The following is a 20,126-nucleotide window of genomic DNA, read 5'->3' as shown; positions in this document are numbered from 1 at the left end:
TGGTTCCGGTTCCCTGCACTACCATTTCCGTGGGGCCGTAATTTGGTGATTTCTTTGTGGGAAGTACGAAACCCTTCTGAGAGAGACTATGGCTTCTGCGGCAGCGGCGGTCTCGGCGGAGGAAGGCCTTCCACACCTGAGCTCGCAGGCCTACTTGGAAGGCAAAGCCGTGGGGGAGTCCCGCTCCCTGGTCGCCGACCTCTGCCGCCACTTCTACAACCTCGGATGGGTGACCGGAACCGGCGGCAGCATCACCGTCAAGGTCCACGACGACGCCGTCCCCAAGCCCCACCAGCTAATCGTCATGTCCCCCTCGGGTATCCTTTCTCTCCATCCGCCTTCCTCCTTGGATTCCTTTTCTTCTCTTGATTGTCCCTTGCCCGGTTCTTGAAGAAACGGGTCTTTTATGGCACGTCGCCTCGATTCCCTACCCGGCCGTTCTTTAGATGAACTTATCGATTGCTGTTGCCCTGTAAACTGATCAAGATTCGAACTTACCATGGTTGCCGTCGCGTTTAGGGGTTCAGAAGGAGCGGATGATGCCTGAGGATATGTACGTGTTGACTGGGAGTGGGGCCGTGCTATCTGCGCCGTCGCAGAAGCCCTACCCCCATAAGCTTCCCAAGTGCACCGATTGTGCCCCCCTCTTCATGAAGGTGATCTGTTTCGCTCTGTTTTATTTAGTATTTTGTTTCATTTTTATTACCATGCCAAGTTTTTTACATCTGAATTAGCAGAAAAACCATGACTAGTAAAACTTACTTAGAAATACTTCTGCATTAAAAACATAAGAAGAAAACTTAAAAGTATGTCCCACCTTTGTGGTACTACTATTAGTGGAACATACACGAGTGTTCTACTGGTATGGTGGGGAGCACATCAACTATTGTAAAGGTAGAACATATGCTGTTTTAGTGACATCTCTTTCGTCATTTGGATATGTGGTGTGTACTATGTAGATTATGCTGAATCCTTAAGAGGACGGTGTCCAATATCTTTCAGTGTAGAAATGAAGATGTATAAATGTAGCACATGTTCTGGACATGAGATGCTTTTGTGGGATGGAACATGTGCTGTTTTAGTGACATCTCTTTCATCATTTGGATATGCAGTATGTAGATTATACTGAATCCTCAAGAGGAAGGTTTCTAGTATCTTTTCAAGTAGAAATGAAGATGTAGAAATGTAGCACATGTTCTAGACATGAGATGATCGACCAAATCTCTGCCCATGCTGGTTCCTCACTTTGACACTGATCAGTGAAGCTCCATCCATCCATCTCTGTATAATTATTTGTATGAACTATGAATTTGGTACATGTCCTTAATTTTTGGTTCCTCTAGAATGTGAATTTGGATTTCCTTGATGCCACATTTGTGTGTGTCATGTTGAACCTAGACTTGGTTCTTAAAAACTGAATATGAAAGATGTCTTACATATTTGTTTGTTGGTGCTAAAAGCATTACCATAACGTGAGGCATCTTTAAGTATCTTGAGATTTGTTAGCTATCTTTAATATCTTGTAGGAATAAACTATTTATTACTTGCTTTTCTTTATCATTGGTTCTTCATTAGATTTGCCAATTGTCTTGAAAGTGTTTGCATTTATTCTCATTATACTTGGGTGATTATATTTAGCAACATTTATGCCGTTACTCTGTTTTAGAATTTTGAACCAGTTATTGTCATATATCAGTGCTCATCTCCTACTTATTTTGTTTTGTAGGCTTATCAGATGCGTAATGCTGGGGCTGTTATTCATAGTCATGGAATGGAGTCTTGTCTTATAACAATGCTTCATCCTTTCTCAAAGGAGTTCAGGGTAAAGCTTTCAAAATGTGGGATAAAGTCAGAAAGTTTGTGTCTGTTTCTGGAATATAGAGCATATTATTTCTGTCACTTGATTGACAACTTTAGACAAGTTTTAAACACTGTGCTTTGGTTTAGTATTAGAACTTCTTTTTCATGATTATAGTGTTAAACTTGAAGGATTTAGCGCATCAAATTTCCTAAGAATCCATACTTCTCCAAGAAGACGGCAGCCAATTCATGAATGAAGTAAGACAGGAAGCAAAACAATATTATTTATCATATTGAAATAGGGGCTTGTGGTATAGGTACAGGTACATTCAGCTTTTTGGCGTATAAACAGGGTGATAGAACAAGTGATTACCGTCTGTAACAGGACTTGGAGAAGCATAACTGTTCCAAGGTAGATCCCTATGATACATATGATGAAGCTAACTTAGGTCGAAAGGTGCAGATTGTTAAGTTGGAGTTGACCATCGATAGATTGTCTCTATAAGATCTTTAATTGAAAAATTAAAGATTGGTGAATTATAATTTAAAGTGACTATTGATCTTGGTCTGTTTATCATGTAACAGATGCATATTGGAGAGTTTAGCTGATATTACATATTTTTATTAAATTATTAGGCTACTATTAGGTTGAAATTATAATCTACAAAAGAAACAATGTGGGAAAGTAGGAACTTGTTTAGAAAGAATAAGTTTTGGACAGTATGAGGTGGGCAACTTTGGAGTTTAGAGTTGAATTTAAGAGTTTTGCTTCATTTTGTTGTCATAACTATTAATTTTTGTAATGCATGCTGACCAACAATGATTTCCAGATTTAGCTGATAGCTTCAGATTATTATATGATCTTTTAGTCAATTTGCATTTTTTTTTTCAGTCTTTTAAACAAACTTCCTTCACTTTGGTTTCATATTATTTGAAGAGGAACATGTCTTCTTAATTATTCATCTTACTGTATATATTTGATGGGTATGACTTTGAAGATTGATATTCCTCAAGATTAGACTTTCCTGTTTCTTGATCCACTGAAATTGAACTCAAGGAAGAAGATATAAGGTTACAAATAGTGATACATTTTATGAGGTAAAGTAATAAGATCATTTGGTGGAAACTGTACAGATGAAAGTGAAAATATCTTGCAGTATTTTGATTAGAACTGTAGAGAGGAATTTGAAATAAGTAGCTATGATCACTTATTATCTGAGTATGGAGAATGGACTTTCCTAATCTTCATGGAGGATTAATAATCAATGCCATCTCTTGACTATCACGTTTTTAAAGAGAAAGGGTGGTTAAACTGGAGATTGGGCAAACAAATTAATACTGACAGAGCATAATATTAGGGAAAATCATTTAAGATGGTAATGTTCCAAATACACATTGGTTTGGTCTATATAACAGATCAGCAGTCTTCGATTGGTCTGACAAAGCATTAGTGATAAACTATATAGCTGTGTACCACTTGGTGTATTTCTCATTTTTCATTTTTTTTTTAATTTCAACTGTACTTGGTATTTGGTAGTACAGGATGGTACTGTTTGGGGTCTTGGTACATATCATTCATATAAAATTGTAAATCTGGTATTGGACTACTTTATAAAATCTTAGCATTTACATGTTCAAATGAGACATCTCGATGCCTTGGTTAGAGAAGGTGAGTCGATTTGAATTAGTGGCACTACATGAGGCAAAGGGAGACTTAAGAAAAACTTTACTATGAACAAGAATCAGAGATTTAGTTGCTCTTAATTTAACAGGGGATGTTGTCCTGTACAAAGTTAATAATGGGAAAAGATCCATTAACCGTTTGCAAATAGTTGGGACATTACGCCTTGTTATAATCGGACAGAGAGGGTGTTCACATTGGTTAGTAGATTGTGTATTACTTTGTACTCATGGTATGAGTTCCCACACTGATGGTGGAACTTTATGCATATATCTTCTGGTAATTAGCATTGTAGTCTGATCAATTTAAGTGCTTATAGATGAGTGTAACTTGTGAAGAATGATAAATGGCTTTCATGATGGTTTCTGAAATATTGATTTAGAATTTGGTTTCGAAGATCTTGGTTGTTGATTTTGCAGCATCCATGCCATAGTCTAGACATTTTTATTTTAACCTAGATCAACAATTTAAGTGCTAATGGTGTTGGGGCATTATGCCTTCTTGTTATGTTGTTTTTCATGCCCTTTTTTGTGTCAGTTTAGCCCCTATACTGACCATCATGTTACTTCAGTTGACAATTGGCTTTTAATACTGGAATATTCTAGAAAAAAAGAAAGACTGGAAGATTCTAGACAGAGGAAAATACATCATAGGCAGTATATTTCAAATCTGATTGAATGTTTTCTTTTGTTCAAATTGAACTTGGTCTTCCTTTTTTCAGTTTTCCTGGTGTGTACTAAATGGTCAAATAGTAAATGGAAGTTCCTTTGGAGAAGCAAAAGGAAAATTGAAATTGTTATAATCAGGATGGTCAATCTATGTTGTAGAAGGGGGAAGTTGTCTATTTATGGAACTTCTTGGAGACCCATTTACACAATTGTCAATTTAGGCTTTTATTTTGCTTCTACAAATGTCCAGTTTTATGGATTGCTTTGTGTGTTTTCTAAAAATTTCTTACCTTCTGTGTTTTTGCTGATGCAGATAACTCATATGGAGATGATAAAAGGAATTCAAGGCCATGGTTATTATGATGAGCTGGTTATTCCAATAATTGAGAACACTGCACACGAGCGTGAACTTACTGAATCCCTCAGTCAAGCGGTATACCTTCCTCTTATGAGTTTGTTCATTCTTCAGCATCATAGAGGGTCTGCATTTCTCTATATATTACTTGTAATTTCTACTTCAGAGCAAGATTCGTCGTACCGCAGCATACCACTCGGTACAAGCGATATGTACTGGTCTGACAGGAGACCGATACGGGCAGTACATCGGTATGCCCCTATGTATCATGTGTCAGTATACTCAATATAGCTTGGTATGTACCAATAAGGCGAACGATGCTTCAGAGGACTGATATTATTGTGTGACCTGTGAATTTAATGGGATCTCAGCCAGATATTGGCAAGATGCAAAAAACGGTGCTAATTAGTGCTTCATACTTCATAGTAACTCCTATCATACCTAGAAACAAATCAAAGAGTACATGTATGCTCAAGAGAGGTTAGAACTTATGCACAAAATTAGACAAGCTTAACTGAGGTGACAATTTTGAGGTAAATAGTCAATCTTACTAACAAATAGTTATTTTTTATGACAATTCAGGATTAGAAAAACCCACGGAGTCATTGTCAAGAACTAAAATGGAGACATGCCTTCTTGGCATGATTTTCACATGTCCTTCTTTCATCAATTCTTCCTTGTTACAGAGAGTACCTAAAATGAGAACAAAGAGATAAATGATGACATTACTAGGATCAAGGAGAAAGAATTTTAATACATGAGCTAACACTGGGCAAGAAAGGCTAAGCTTGAATCATTATTTTTGAAGACAACTAAGAGAGCATCTGTATGTGATTATTTGAACATGGTCTGTTTACCTATCAATGTGGCAGCTTTAGTAAGAATGATGGTTAGATTCATCAATTCATCATTATGAATTATGATGGTTAGAATATTGAAGAATATTAGTATATTAAATGACCTTGAACTTTTATTTCAAAAGATATATTCCTTCAGTTGCTTCTTGGTTTGTCAGTATGTGTCTTGTTGGTTGAGGTGTTAGTCCCTGCTTCTATTACTTCATAATATTTACTACTTGACTTTGGAAAAAAATGTGGATAGGCAACTTGTTTTGTAACTCATTAAAATGGTTTTAAAATGCTATTGGTGTTTGGATAATCGTGTTAAGTTTTTGTTTGTCCTGTCAAGAATGACCATAAAATTAAGTTCTACCTGCCAGTCACTCAGGGAACAAAATGTGCTGACTTTTACCTGTACAGTCAGCTAAGGCTTAGTGTAACAGTGACACTGAAAAGAAAACATGGGGAAAACAAGAGTTAACCATCTCTAACATGAAGAATAAAAAAATTTAAAAACCCAATAGAAAAAAGTAGGAGTACCAGAGATCATGGCCGATGGTTTCTGGTGCTGTCATAGTTGGTTGAGATTATCTGTAATGCTGTCAACTCCAATATTTAAAAAGTATTGTGGTGGCTGAGGAAACCAGATTATGCGAAAAACAGAGGTGGTGATTTGCCCTAGACAAGCATTGAGAGAAACATTCTTTCATTTTATTTGCTTGGCTAAATAATTGGTTTATATTCTTTAGGTTTTATAGGTCCATGTTTAAGTTGATTTGTTTCTCTAGTTTTAGAAGTTTGTACTGTCTCAGGGGTTTGTATGCAATGCATTCGCCAATTCAGCTTGAAGTAAGAGTGTCTTGTTGATGTATGCATCATTTCACTTTTGATTCTTGGTTCTTGATCCAATCAGAGTGCCACATTGTCACGGACTTAGCTGGTTTTGCCTAAGTCGTGCGGCACCCTTGCGTGTCTGTCCGCAAAGGTCAGCCTCCTCGAAGTCTCCCATTGTCCCTTAGGACCAACAAAAGAGAGAATGGGCTAGAGAGAACGTCTCAATCGGGATCCACAAGCAAACATCTCCGAAAAATACTTCATAGACAATGCAAATTACAAACAGACTTTACAAGCTCTGAACAGTGGCACAACAAAGGGTAAAATGGTCCATTACAGACCGAAAATCTCTCGCACGTGTCCACATGACACAACCTTTATTTACAAGCCTAAAGAGGCCACCAACCCAACTAAAATGGGACTATCAAGCCTTCGACCGCCCCTCTACATGCTGTACAAGGCATGAACATGCCAAAAGACACGGACATACATAAGCATTACATCAAACATCCTGTTTCGAAGCTTGTCCGTGACATTCTCCCCCACTTATTCCTTCGACGTCCTCGTTGAAGCCTTTGTCGACACTGCAACTCCTCGCCTTTGCTGAGTCTTCAATCTTTTGCTCCAGTTTCAATGCGCCTCTTGGCTCCTTGCTGCTCTCCGCTGCTGTATTTGAGTAGTCGAACCTTTGATCCGCCATGTTGCTTCAACTCACCAATGACTCTAACTCTGATGTAGGGTTGGCTGAGTTGTGTTGACCCTTGTTGATTCCTGCGGATCCCCCAGATGAAGGAAAAGACCATCCTTACTGCGCCAGTCTCTCAAATTCCACATGCTGCTTGAACTGGGTGGATGCTTGTTGGAGCTTTGACGAGCATCGTCTCGTAAACTTCTGAAGTTTTGGGTCCTTCCTCCATAAAATTTGCTCATTGACTCTTCTTTCACTTAGTTGTCACATCTAAGTAGGTTCGCATCACTTCCGCTTTCGATTGGCATTTCGTTGGGAAATGAAGCGGACAATCTACTCTCAGTAACACTGATCACCGTTGGTGAGGATTTGACAACTATTGTCTTCCATTATCTTCGAAGGGTCTTTGAACATATACAGAGCTCCTCTGCTGGATAGATAAGAGAATTGGGGTACTCGGTTTCGCCCATTCTCTTAAGAGTTGAGAAGGCAAAGGTTACTTGACTTCGCCCGCCTCCTCGAGGTTGTACTTCATGCATCGAGCTGGTTATTAGCCTTCGCCTGCTCTTTGCTCACACTTCTGAAGCACTTGAAGTGTTTGCACTCCTTGCGTTGAGTTAGTTACTGTGATTCACCTTCTCAATGCCATCGAACTTCTGGAATGCAGGAAGTTTTCACCCCAACTTGGAGTAATTCTCTCATAGGTTTGGTCGCCTCTGGGATTGTACCGTCTTCTCCATCAACCCTGCCGCCTACTCCTCTGAGTAGCAAAGGTACAACACCACGTACTGTCTGCTTCGTTCCTTGGTTATGCACTCTTGCATGACCCGAAGTCCTTCACTTTCGGCTATCTTGATGAGAAGCACATTGACACCGTCTTACGAAGTTCTTCGGCCTCTGCCCTTCAGCCTTGTCTCGGTACTTGGAGATTGCCTCTGCATGCTCCACCTCCTCGGTCCCTTTCACGACCAAGCGCTCTCCCTCCATGAGAGCAAGGGATCAATGACTTTCACGGAAGTCCCGCCTCTGCGGTACCATGGCGTTGCCATGCCCATGGCACTCCTCTGAGTCTACCTCCATTCTAACTGATGCTTGATTTTGGGTAGCTAAGTCCCTCTAGACTCGTCGTCGCTTCCTCGCCCCTTTCGACCCCCTGCTTCAACACCTCTGTGTTCTCCAAGCAGTCCGTTTGGTCGATGGAAAGACAGACTGCAACTCCCATGCATGGCCTCTGCCATTGCGTTGTAGGGTTTACACCGATTCTGTTCTCCTTAGCTTCCTTGGTAGCAACGTTCGCTTACTCGGCCTTGTCCTCTGACTTGCCGGGCTCCCTTAAGCGAATATGAGCTCTGGAGCAGTCCAACTCTCCAGCTGCTTCAATCATACCTCTGTATGATCAACTCTCCACTTGCATTCGAACTTTTTCCTTGGTGGAACATAGCCCCCATATGCTGATGACCAAGGCTTTCATCTGATGCAAAATTCGATGCACGCACGGAAGACCCGCCTCTGCGGTACCATGGCCTTCACTCCTTGAATCCATAGCCCTTCTTGCCGTCGTGTTGTTCACCGAAGTGGAGCTTCCAGTAGCTCCCGATCATACCTCCATATGATCTAGTCCCTCACGGGACTATATCGTGTGTATCGCATTGCCACGAACTGTTCCACCACGATCCGCTGCACCATGTCGCCTCCTGGTGACATCTCCATTGCATTCTGATCCTTGTGGAATAAACTCGAATTGTGAACCCTCTATGTGTGGCCTCTGCCAATACATCGCAGGGTCTCCTCCACCTTCGATTTTGTTCGCTCCTTTGGCAATCAACCTTCATCCACCCACTCTTGGGTCACACCTAGATGAAGCACTGCTCTAGGACAGTCCGTCGCCTAGTAGCTCCCGAAGTCCACGGACTTCACTGTAATTTGTGCACCATTGTCTGGATCCTGGGCCTCTGCTCTGCCCCTACCAGCACAATCTCTGCTGCGCACCGCTTCCTTCGTAGCAACTTGAATGACAACACTGTGGCATATTCTTCAAGAGTACTCGCCTCTGCGTCCTCTTGCCCCGTGCTAAGGCCTTCTGAACTCAACTTCGCCTTCGCAAATTGAGTCGCCTTAGTTCCTCCATCAAATGCTCCTCCGAGATAAGGTGCATGTGCCCCGAAGCTCCCTTCGTCTTTGGCACCATGCAAGATGAGTCCGCTCCGTCAGAATGAAGGACCCATGGAACAACATGATCTTACTCTTGCCTCTGCAAGAGTTCATGTCCTTGACCTCTGTCTAAGGAAAGCACTGTGCCTCTGCTTCATGTTCCAACTTCTATACTGGCTCCCTTCGAGCGGCTTGAGTACTTCGCCAAGTTACCCCCAAGTTGCTCCGCTCCTCGTTTTTGCATTGAGTTGATGGTGGCCCTCGCGCCCACCATTCCACGGGTCAGCCCTCCCTTGAGTCCGATCTCTATATCGACTCCAAGTGTGCCTTCATTTAAGTTGCTTTGGGTCGCTGCCCCACTTGATCTCGCAATGCATCCACCAATGCATTCTCTCAAGCGAGATCATGCGACAACTCCTCGCCGCTTGCTCAGTCCATCGAGCTTCGTGGAGTTGTTGTTTGTTGAGGTACTCCTCCTCAACATGTGAGGTCCGTCTCACATGATTCTCCCTCTGGAGAGTCGGGACTTATCCCTCCTGGATAACTGTCCCATTGGAGCAACATCTCTCTTCGTTTCGGAGACCACCATCCCCTTGGACTACTCCGATCTGCTGAACAAACTGTGCATTGATTTGCCTCCTGTAAACGCACTTGCTAGATTGCGACTCCACGTCAATACAGCCCCCATAGCACCACTCAAGGCCTAGCAACATGCTGAACTCATTGCACACTTCAGCCTCCTACGGACGTATCCTTCACATGCCGAAGAGAAAGTTTCAATGCACCATGGCGCCGAGTTTCGGTCGCCTTGGGATGGCCGCGAACATTTCATCGTCCGCATACAAGCCCATGCATGAGTACCAAATTCTTTGAGTTAGCAATTCCCCTCACCTCTGTGAGCTTTGCATAACTCTTTTGGTCGTTGAGCAACTCATTCCACCTTGGATGGTCTCATCCTTTACCAAGCGTCTCGCTTGCCTTGAGCACCATCAAGTATGGTTGTCAACGTTGAGCCGTAGCTCAAACTCAGCCATCCCAACCTTTGTGCGCTCCACATTCTTCTAAGCTTGCCTGTTCTCGTGGTGCCTCTTGCGCGAAGGGTTGGCCATTCCTCTGAATGCCAATGTTAGATGGTCGCTCCACCAAGCGACTCCTTTTCCCTACATCTCCATGCTCGTTTTCCCCCAAACGGTTGCGCGTGTGCTGACTGCCCTCAACGCAGCCCCGCTAGGTCCCCCACGTTTGCATGCTAAGTGTTTCTATGAATGCTTGTCCCGCTCTGATACCATCTGTCACGAACTTATCTGGTTTTGCCTAAGTCGTGCGGCACCCTTGCGTGTCCGTCCGCAAAGGTCAGCCTCCCCGAAGTCTCCCATTGTCCCTTAGGACCAACAAAAGAGAGAACGGGCTAGAGAGAACGCCTCAATCGGGATCCACAAGCAAACATCTCCGAAAAACACTTCATAGACAATGCAAATTACAAACAGACTTTACAAGCTCTGAACAGTGGCACAACAAAGGGTAAAATGGTCCATTACAGACCGAAAATCTCTCGCACGTGTCCACATGACACAACCTTTATTTACAAGCCTAAAGAGGCCACCAACCCAACTAAAATGAGACTATCAAGCCTTCGGCCGCCCCTCTACATGTTGTACAAGGCATGAACATGTCAAAAGACACGGACATACATAAGCATTACATCAAACATCCTGTTTCGAAGTTTGTCCGTGACAACATGCTGCTCCATAACAGTTTTGGTCCTGGTGATGACTTTGGCTATGGCTATCTGCTAGGATTACAATTTTAGTAGTTCAGATGTTCTATTAATGGAGCATAAAAATAAACCAATCTTCTTAAAACTCTCAAGTGTTTGGTACTGTAAAATAGGAAAATGTCACAATGTCTAATGGCAGCCAGGTACAAAGTGGAAATGATAGAGCCTGATGTAATTAGTAAAATGTCCTTTCTGACTGTTAATGTAGGTCATACTTCTAAATTGGTATCATGTGAAATACCTCCATGTTTTATATCATAATATGATGTGCTCATCTAATTATTTTGGCCCTATATGTACTAATTCTACTGATATAATGGTTCACAGATGGCAGCATACCCAAAAGCGACTGCTGTGCTTGTGCGGAACCATGGGATATACGTTTGGGGAGACTCATGGATAAATGCCAAGACACAGGTCTATTTTCTTATTATATTAATCTGGATCGATTATCTATGTGTTCTATAAGCTGATGGTTTTCTTTCATTTTGTTTCAGACATCAAACATCTACATCCTAGTCGTTATTACAATCTTTAGCTATTTATTGCACAAAATGCTGTAGTACCTTGTATTAATGCATCTGCATGTCTGCAACCACATTGGAACTGAAGTCTTAAGATTGAATTTTAGTTGTCATTGCTCATTACTGATCATTTGAAGGTCAAATGTGATCTATTCCTATTTATCATGACTTAATACCTTTATGTTAGCATGTTATGCACTGAAGAATTTACTCTTGTTTCACCAATGTATTTGCAGCAACATTGGAATTGAAGCCCTTGGATTCAATTATACTGATTAGATTTCATTACTGATCATTTGAAGTTTGAATGTAATCCATTTCTACTATCTTGACTTGATAGCTTCATGTTATTATGTTATGTGCACTGAAAATTTTACTCTTGTTTATTTTTGACTATATCTCATAAGTTCTCTGTCCTTCGAGTATATTTGACATATTTGGTTTTTGGATGCCCCCCTCCCCACCCTAAAATAAAAAAGTAAAATGAGAATCCCTTATAGATATCTAAGCTTTATGTAAATCCATGTGTTGGGTCATGAATAGTAAAAAATGACTTTGATGCTTCATCTGATGATCAGTTGTAAAGTGCACTTATTAATCTACTGAGATATTTAAGCTTTCCTACATCTCGCATCAAGATGCGAGGATTTAGGTATTTACCATCATGCTATGTCATCCTCGAATCTGCTGATCAAAGACCTATCAAGGCAAATCTGTTGCCTGTCAGTGCTGGTGGTGGTCATGCAGTGGCATGAAACTGCATGCACTTGCCCTGCATGAGATGCACATTGTGTGCTTCAGTATACCTTGCTGCATACCCTCAAGTTATCCTTGACAGTGTCTTTTGTTATCTGAGACAAGTTTTTAGAACGTACCATATGATTTACTTGAAGTTTTAGAAGAATATAATCATTTCTAAGTATTTTCTTTATACTCATGGGCTATAGCAATGGTGTAGTTTTCAAAATGGAGGGACATGCTGATATCTCTCTAGCACAATGTTCACCGTTTACTGAGCTGTAGTATTAGCATGTTTCATGCCCATTTATGTGATCAACAAGCAATAGTTTGCTTCAGTTGTCAACTCATTACCATATAAATTATGATAGTCAGTGATCAATCCATTTTTAGACCAAGTTTTCCTTTAAGTCTTAAGGGACTCTCGCATATATGATGTGGACTCGTGACAACAAATTCTAGATCAGCTTTTTTAAGAAGCTAGTTGTTTTTATGTTGTTGCTAATTAATATTTTTCTTTTTCTGGAAATTAATTTTTTCTTGTCCATTTGTTGACTTTTTTTCTTTCTCATTCTTCCAAAGTTTTGTGGTATTAATTTAGAATTACAATAATTTTTTTAATGATTTTTCAGGCTGAGTGCTACCATTATCTTTTTGATGCTGCACTTAAACTCCATCAATTAGGTATTGATTACAGTAGTCCAAGTCATGGTCTGATAGGCAGTACAAATGCATTTCAAGACAAAAATAAGCATCTAAACGATGCTGTAAAAGCAATAGAGAATGGCGAACATTGTCCTGAGACATCAAGAGTAAGTTCATTTGTCTTCATTTCCTCTCTCTAAATCTCCCCTTGTCCTTGCTTATGCTGTTAGCTATTATGTGTGCATTCATGCACATTTCTTGATCCTCGTGTAGTATGGAGATCATTCTGGTGTGGATCTCTGTCTTCATTGACTACCATTCTGTCATTCTTTTAAAATTAACCAACTAATATCAGGTTAATTTTTATTTTTGTCTCATCATGCAGCATTGTATTGTTCTGGACATTGAAGGAACAACAACCCCAATTACATTTGTTACCGATGTCCTTTTTCCCTATGCTCGTGACAATGTGCGGAAACATTTAGTGTCCACATATGAGAGTGAGGAGACCAAAGAAGATATTAAGCTACTGCAAACTCAAGTAAGATTCATATACTTCAACGGTTATTCCACAATACATGTTCCAATTATATAATATTACAGTTTTTCATGCTATATTGTTGTGGTCTAAGAATGCATGGCTAATTAGAAAACATGATTGCTTTTAACAAGCTGATCAGTAAAAGTGGGACTTGATTGATTTAATCATCTTAATCTGCAGCTCTTGTCATTAGCCTACAATTCTGAGCTTCTAGCTTTGCATGACTGATACTTGCAAATTAGAGTTTCTTGGAACAACTAAAAGAAAATGGATTTATAAAACTGCTTTTCTTTTCCTAGGGACATTTTTATTTGATGTAAGTAAGTACTGTTATCTTGCTAGTTGGAAATACTATCATTTAGACAGATAACAGTTTTTTGTTTTTTGTTCTAAACCTGTATTGGAAACAAAGGTCAAATATTTTGAGAGGAAAGGCTAACCTGTTTTAAATTCCTCCACTTGTTTTAATGCATTTTTTAACAGTAATATTGCCTGTGCTAATAGTTTTTTTTCCCAAATTCTTTAAATTATTAGTGTTGGTTTTACTGACTACTATGTTTGTTCCTGTTTGTGAATAGACACTGGTACAATCTCCATATAAATTTCAGACTTTTGGTGGATTAGTGTGGTAATACCATATATATGTGTATTAATTCTCATATTCTTAACATATGTAACTGGAAACTGTTGGATAACTTCCTAGGAAGTTTCATATTTCTGAAATTTTTGATGAAAAAGTACTAGGGAAGCGGCTGAAGATTTTTGGTTGTTAGCTAACTAGTTATTATGGGAAGTTTTGGTGTTTTGTAGTGTGTAATATGTTGCCCTCAAGATCCAACATAAACAGTGGGGATCCACCCTAGCTTAATTTGTTTCCTTTTTACTATCCGTAGACTTCTATTTGTATGTCGTTCTGAGTGTCTTCCCATTCATTCCTTGTTCACTCCTAATAATGCTCCTGTGTCTTCCCATTCATTCTTTTATATTCTGCTTAGTTGCAACGTTCTAATAATTTTTTAGATATATTTTATCCATTGTGTATATTTTTTTGCAAGAAAATATAAAAAATCAAGGTTCGTCGTACCATAACATACCGCTCGATATGGGTGGTACGTATCGGTTCATTAGGAGAACGGTATGGGTGGTACATTGATTCACCTCTATGTATCGTGTGTCGGTACGTTCGGTATAGCTTGGTACAGCTCGGTACGTACTGTACCGATAGTTAGTTGGTACATCGATACGGATCGATAAAACGAATCATGTAAGAAAATATACACAACAGATAAAATATATCTAAAAAATTATTTGAACATTGCTACTAAGCAGAATATCCATGTAATCAAGCTTAAATAATTGGGACTTATGACTTTGTTGATGATGTTATTGTTATTATATATTTTTGGTGGAAATACGAATTGTAGCGGTGGTAGTGCTTGGAAAGGCCATTGCCCCTAGTCAGAATACACCCATATCAGAAGTGAGCTAAAACTGATTATAAGAGGCTGATGGATGTGCTACTATTAACTTTTGGGTTAGTCATTCAGGTTCAACGAAGTTAATGGAAAATGATAACATAGTAGACCTAGGACATGGTGAGGGGCTTTAATAGGAAAGGAATATCCGTGGAATTCAGTTTCACATCGGAAGTGGGCTTCGATTGACTTATACAAGATCCATCTAGATGTACTATTGTGAATATGTGCTTAAGCATTTTAAGCCAGTGGTACAGGTTCAACAAAGTTAATAGGTCAAGGTCGGGTCGTGACGCCTTGATAACTCCTAGCTCTCTCGTTTACACATTACTGTATGTTTTACAACTTTTTGATTGTGGTAATTTTCATTGTTTCATTCTTTTGTTTTTCTAACTAATCACTACTTATCACATCACTTAAATTGAGTAAATTTCATTCCTTAACCAAAATGTTATCCTCCAAGGATTGCAGTTTATGCAATGTGGCAAACTAAAGTAAATAATCTGCTTGTAAAAGTTGTGTAACACTTTTTACATGAATATAATTAAACCTAAAACATACTTTGTAGTCCTTAGAACTTGAATCACTTGTATAAGCCGTAAAGTTGCTTTTGACATCCTTTGTTAATTTGAAAAACAAGCTAAAAATTTTATTTGGCTAGACTGAAAATGAATAAGCCTTACCATTTCTGTCATACGCAATTTATTTTGGATAGTTTTGAAAAGTTACTGACACTTAACCCTGCACCTTGCCAGAATTTCTGTGCCTCATCCTATATATACTTTAATGCTGTATTTTCAAAACACTGCACCTAGCTGCATTTGCTGTGTCATGCCAATATGTCTCCAATGCTATAATGGGGCATCATGAGACCCTTTTATGTCACAGGTTTCTTGGTGCATGTTGCACAATTTTGTATGTGTTGCATGGCATGGGATAAAAAGGACATTATATCCTTTTCCCAAGATGAGTTTGTCAATGTTCATTTCAAGCATGGGAAAATTTTGGAAACTTGAATGTGTTTGCCTATCATGGGATGATAAGGTAGACAATGGAAGAGCTTAAGCAAAGCTAAACATAGGAGATACATTAGGTAGGAACTTCAGGGGGATAAGTGCATACTGAGAGCAGATCTATCATAAATTCAACTCCAGGGAGTGTAAGGAATGCAGATAAAACACAGTTATTAGGAACAAAAGAGGGATAGTTAGAACAGGGAAAAGGATGGGAAAGTTATGAGGGAAAGAAAAAAGAGATATGGGTGGCCTGTGACCCGTTATTCCAAGGACTGCTCTTCAGCAAAACCAAGTATACAACTGCCATATTTCACGACTGTAGTTTCTTTCAAGTGATGACTAGAATGGGTCCCCTTTGCTTGTCTATTTTGGAATCCATAGGAGGGAAGTTATTAGAACAAAAATATCTCATTTCCTGCAATGTTTGCCCAAGTCTTGAATACAAATCAGGAATAGCAATCATTAGTAAAAATTTAGTGACCAACTGAAATTTCTTACAGATGTGGCAAGTATGTGGTCCATAATCAATTATATTAAATATGTATAGTGAAAGATTGTTGAACAGCCATTCATATTTCAAACTAACTTCAAGTCCACCAGAAATTATCTCAAAATGCCAAATAAATTTGTGAAAACTGCAGTCTTAATCAGTCTCCAAAAGAACAAACATCAGCCTTAGATCATCTTTAAGAGAGACTATGAGCTGAAACAAAGTACCTCATATTGAATAACTCTGATCCCAATAGATTTACCATGAGATCTATGACATCTCATTCTGCATCAAATGTTACTTTGATGTGAAGTAGGACCAGAACAAGTGATCTCGAATGGTGGACCTTATGTCATGTAACTTGTTCAGCTGGAAATTCTATGTAAATATGAATTTGTAGTGAATGGTTGCTTGTAGTGGGATACATTTGCCAACAATATGCTTGTAAAATGTTTTCTGTTGATCAATGTGGCAAAAGGATGGCGGTACTGTCTTCTTCCTGGGGTAACATGTGGCTATATTTGATAATTGCAAAATCATTCATGACACAAAATTTAAATAGATAGCGATACTTGCATCTCCATCAAGTAGGAGGTTTAAATCCTTGAGTGGCATTCCATACGTTTCATGTATCTTATGCATTTTTAAAAAGCCATAATGGAATGACCTGCTCCTGCACTGTTTTTCTTATTTTAACTTCTATCACTTGCATATATGTTTTTTTTTCAATTTTTTGTATTTTTCTTGTTCTTTCGAGTGATCTTTGAAATAGTTATGGAGCAACTTTCCTCCTCACTCTATTATGTGGTTCTGGTAGTTGTCTCTTATTCTTGATTCCTCCAGCTTCTTTAATGTTTAGTTTTTTAGGACCAAAAGCAGTTTCCTTTTCGTTCTCTAGTTTCATATTTCCTATTTTTTGTTAATGATTTGGTTAAGTAACAATTTTTTTATAGGTTGAGGAGGATCTTAAACAAGGGGTTTCTGGTTCTGTACCCATCCCTTCTAATGATGTGAAAAATGATGTGGTTGATTCTTTAGTAACTAATGTGGAGGCAATGATAAAAGCTGATAGAAAAATTACTTCCCTAAAACAATTGCAGGTAATAAAACTGATTTCATGCAATTCCTTGATTATCATGTGCTTTGATCTGCAATTTCATATATATGTTCTATCGTTTCTACATGCAGGGACATATTTGGAGAGCTGGATATGAGAATAAAGAATTGCAGGGAATCGTTTATGAGGACGTTCCTGAAGCTCTTAAGAAGTGGCATGTGAATGGTACAAAGGTGATATTTGCTAATTCCATTGGCAATTTCAGTATGCTTTCTATCTTAAGAAGTGCTATGCAAGAAGACAAGGATGTAAAGTTGATCAATACCTATAGTTATAAGGAACTTGCTGGACAATCATATGTCTCTAATGCTAGTGATTGCTCCCATCTTTTATTACCTCAAGTTAACTACTAAATTACTTTTCACCTCTTTCTTTCTGAAATCCATCACATTATATCTCAACTCTTCTATGCTCTTTTTCTGTATCAATAAAAACCATGTCAAGTACTACTTATTCGGTTTATATTTTTTTTATTTTTTTTTATTTTTTTAAGAAAATAAATTATTCATACTATAACCAATAAGGAGGTATAATTGAAGCTATGAATATGCCTTACAGCCTTAGCCCTTCAACACAGTCAACAATATCAAGACTGATCCACTGATGTTGGGGTTGTTGCCAATTATTCTGCCTGTCATGTATGAACTTGCAGCTGCTAAAGGCATTGTTCTGTTTGTGAATTTTGAGGCATTTTCTAACTACTGTGCTAACATGATGGATGTTGTTCTAACAGTTAAACTTGTGTAAGATGTCATCTCTAATTGAGACTAGTTAGGGTTTATCCGCTGCCTTCTCCTTGAGTCTCAAAAGTTTTTTTTATTTTATTCAATTTATGATGATGATTATTGCTTCTGTTTATAGGAAATGCCCAATGCTCTTCTGTAAGTTGTGCCATTAGTCTATCATGATGTTCATCTCCATCTGTTTAGCTGTAGAAAATGGCCTTTTATGTTGCAGGTATACATATATTCAAGTGGTAGTAGAGAGGCCCAAAGACTTTTGTTTGCAAACACTCTTTATGGGGACCTGAGAAAATACTTAAGTGGATTTTTTGACACCACAGTCGGGTACACTTATACATAGTCTCTACTGATGAAGCTCTTTTTTTGTTTTACTCTTTGGTGATCAAGCTCTTATGTTTCCCTTTAACTATACCTCTTCGCTAAGGTACACATTCTGCTCTTTTTTTCATCAACAGAAACAAAAAGGAATCACGCAGTTACCTTGAAATCTCTCAAACAGTGGGAGTAAATAAACCATCTCAAATCTTATTTGTAACTGATGTGTATCAAGAAGCTGTGGCAGCAAGGGCGGCTGGTAAGTATAAGTTTTCTGTGTACTGTCTGATGGATATTTCCTTGATCTGTTATACTTTATTAAGTTGAGTTGGTTTGGTGATAATCCAAATAGAAATGATATTCATTTGAATATTGTTCTACAAACTCCTTGATTAAGTTAGATTACAGGTGCATCAACCTTATTAATATTCCACACCATGTGAAATATAGTTAATAATTCATGTAACTGTCAGTAGTTTTATGGGTGAAATTTCTAGCAATCAGAGATTTCTGTTTTGCCAATGGGTTGTGCTAGACATGTGTTGGCTGGTTTTGTGCTGATTGGCACAAGTCCTTAATAACGCATATTCAAAATGGATTACTGCAATACCAGCAAACTTATTTTGTTATCAATTTTTGCAAATTCAATTATATTTTATTATTGATTTTGCAAATTCAAACTGTACTTTTATCTATAAATCCTGAGGTTATACTTTTATCATATTTTAGGTCTTGAAGTGCTAATCTCTGTCCGTCCTGGAAATGCACCCCTCCCGGATAACCATGGATTTAAAACCATCCGTTCCTTTGCAGAGATATAAACCAAAACATGCTACACCGTATTCCATATGGTGATATTGTGGTTATATGGTCGCAGTAATTGCCAAAGAAACAAAAGATCATCTTCGATGACTTTCATGTGTACTCATATTTGGAACTATTAAGAAGAATGTTGCCAGCTATGATGCTTTTTAAAATGGACACTTCCAGATCCATCAAACAATGGTGCAACTGGATGTATGAGAGGTGTTCTGAATAATTGTTTATGCTTGTAGCATATAAAGAACTTGCAATGATTGTCTGAAGAGTTGGAACTATGAGGTCATTCCACAAAAGGGACAAATAAAAGAGTGTTCCTTGGGGAGTGTTTATGGCCCTATGTTGTCTTTAGGGAGATCCAAACTCCATGATTATGTTGTTGTCAAACTCAATATATGATTTTGAACTTTGTTTGACTTTTGAATTTGGCATTTCACTTCTTCGGGATGCTGTTGGAATCCAACTGGTATTTTTTGTTGTTTGCACGGCAGAGCCTGCTAATTCTGTTTGAGTGTTAAGAGTAGTTATTGCACAAGAACACTACAATTATTTGCAATATGTGATGCGCAGCCGGTCCTTCAAAGATGGATATGCATTTTTTTTATTTTTTTTAATAAAAATTAATATTTAGTTATCATATGAAACGATGTACAAAACATTTTAACATGGATTCAAAAACGAGATATTGTCAGTTATTTTCTACACTTTTATGTGGATTCGAATATGAGACATTGTCAGTTAATTTATACTTTGACGTGGATTTGAAACCTTATCGTTATTTTTAAAATATCTAATTCTAATTGGGTTATTTTCTAAATATCTAATTGGATATGTCACGTTGTGAAAAATAACAATATCTATCCTTTGTAACAGTTGGAGTCACGCATTTGACAGTAGGAATGAATGAGGC

The 20,126-nt window shown here is 38.6% G+C and overlaps 1 protein-coding gene across 1 annotated transcript; it reads left to right on the top strand.

Annotated features, from left to right (window-relative positions):
- Nucleotides 1-31: 31 nt before the first annotated feature.
- On the top strand, nucleotides 32-19,640 carry LOC135615509 (probable bifunctional methylthioribulose-1-phosphate dehydratase/enolase-phosphatase E1 1). Its single transcript, XM_065114119.1, has 12 exons — nucleotides 32-317; nucleotides 520-656; nucleotides 1,727-1,822; nucleotides 4,463-4,582; nucleotides 11,121-11,210; nucleotides 12,688-12,867; nucleotides 13,086-13,241; nucleotides 17,176-17,322; nucleotides 17,411-17,512; nucleotides 18,297-18,406; nucleotides 18,538-18,656; nucleotides 19,127-19,640. The coding sequence occupies exons 1-12, from the start codon at nucleotides 89-91 to the stop codon at nucleotides 19,216-19,218; spliced, it is 1,578 nt and encodes a 525-aa protein (XP_064970191.1). The 5' UTR covers nucleotides 32-88; the 3' UTR covers nucleotides 19,219-19,640.
- The last annotated feature ends 486 nt before the right edge of the window (nucleotides 19,641-20,126 follow it).

This window comes from Musa acuminata, chromosome BXJ2-6 (assembly GCF_036884655.1).
Source record: "Musa acuminata AAA Group cultivar baxijiao chromosome BXJ2-6, Cavendish_Baxijiao_AAA, whole genome shotgun sequence".
In the NCBI taxonomy this organism is placed as follows: Eukaryota; Viridiplantae; Streptophyta; class Magnoliopsida; order Zingiberales; family Musaceae; genus Musa; species Musa acuminata.
The sequence above is the reverse complement of the archived record's forward strand: the minus strand, read 5'-3'. Positions and strand labels throughout refer to the sequence as shown.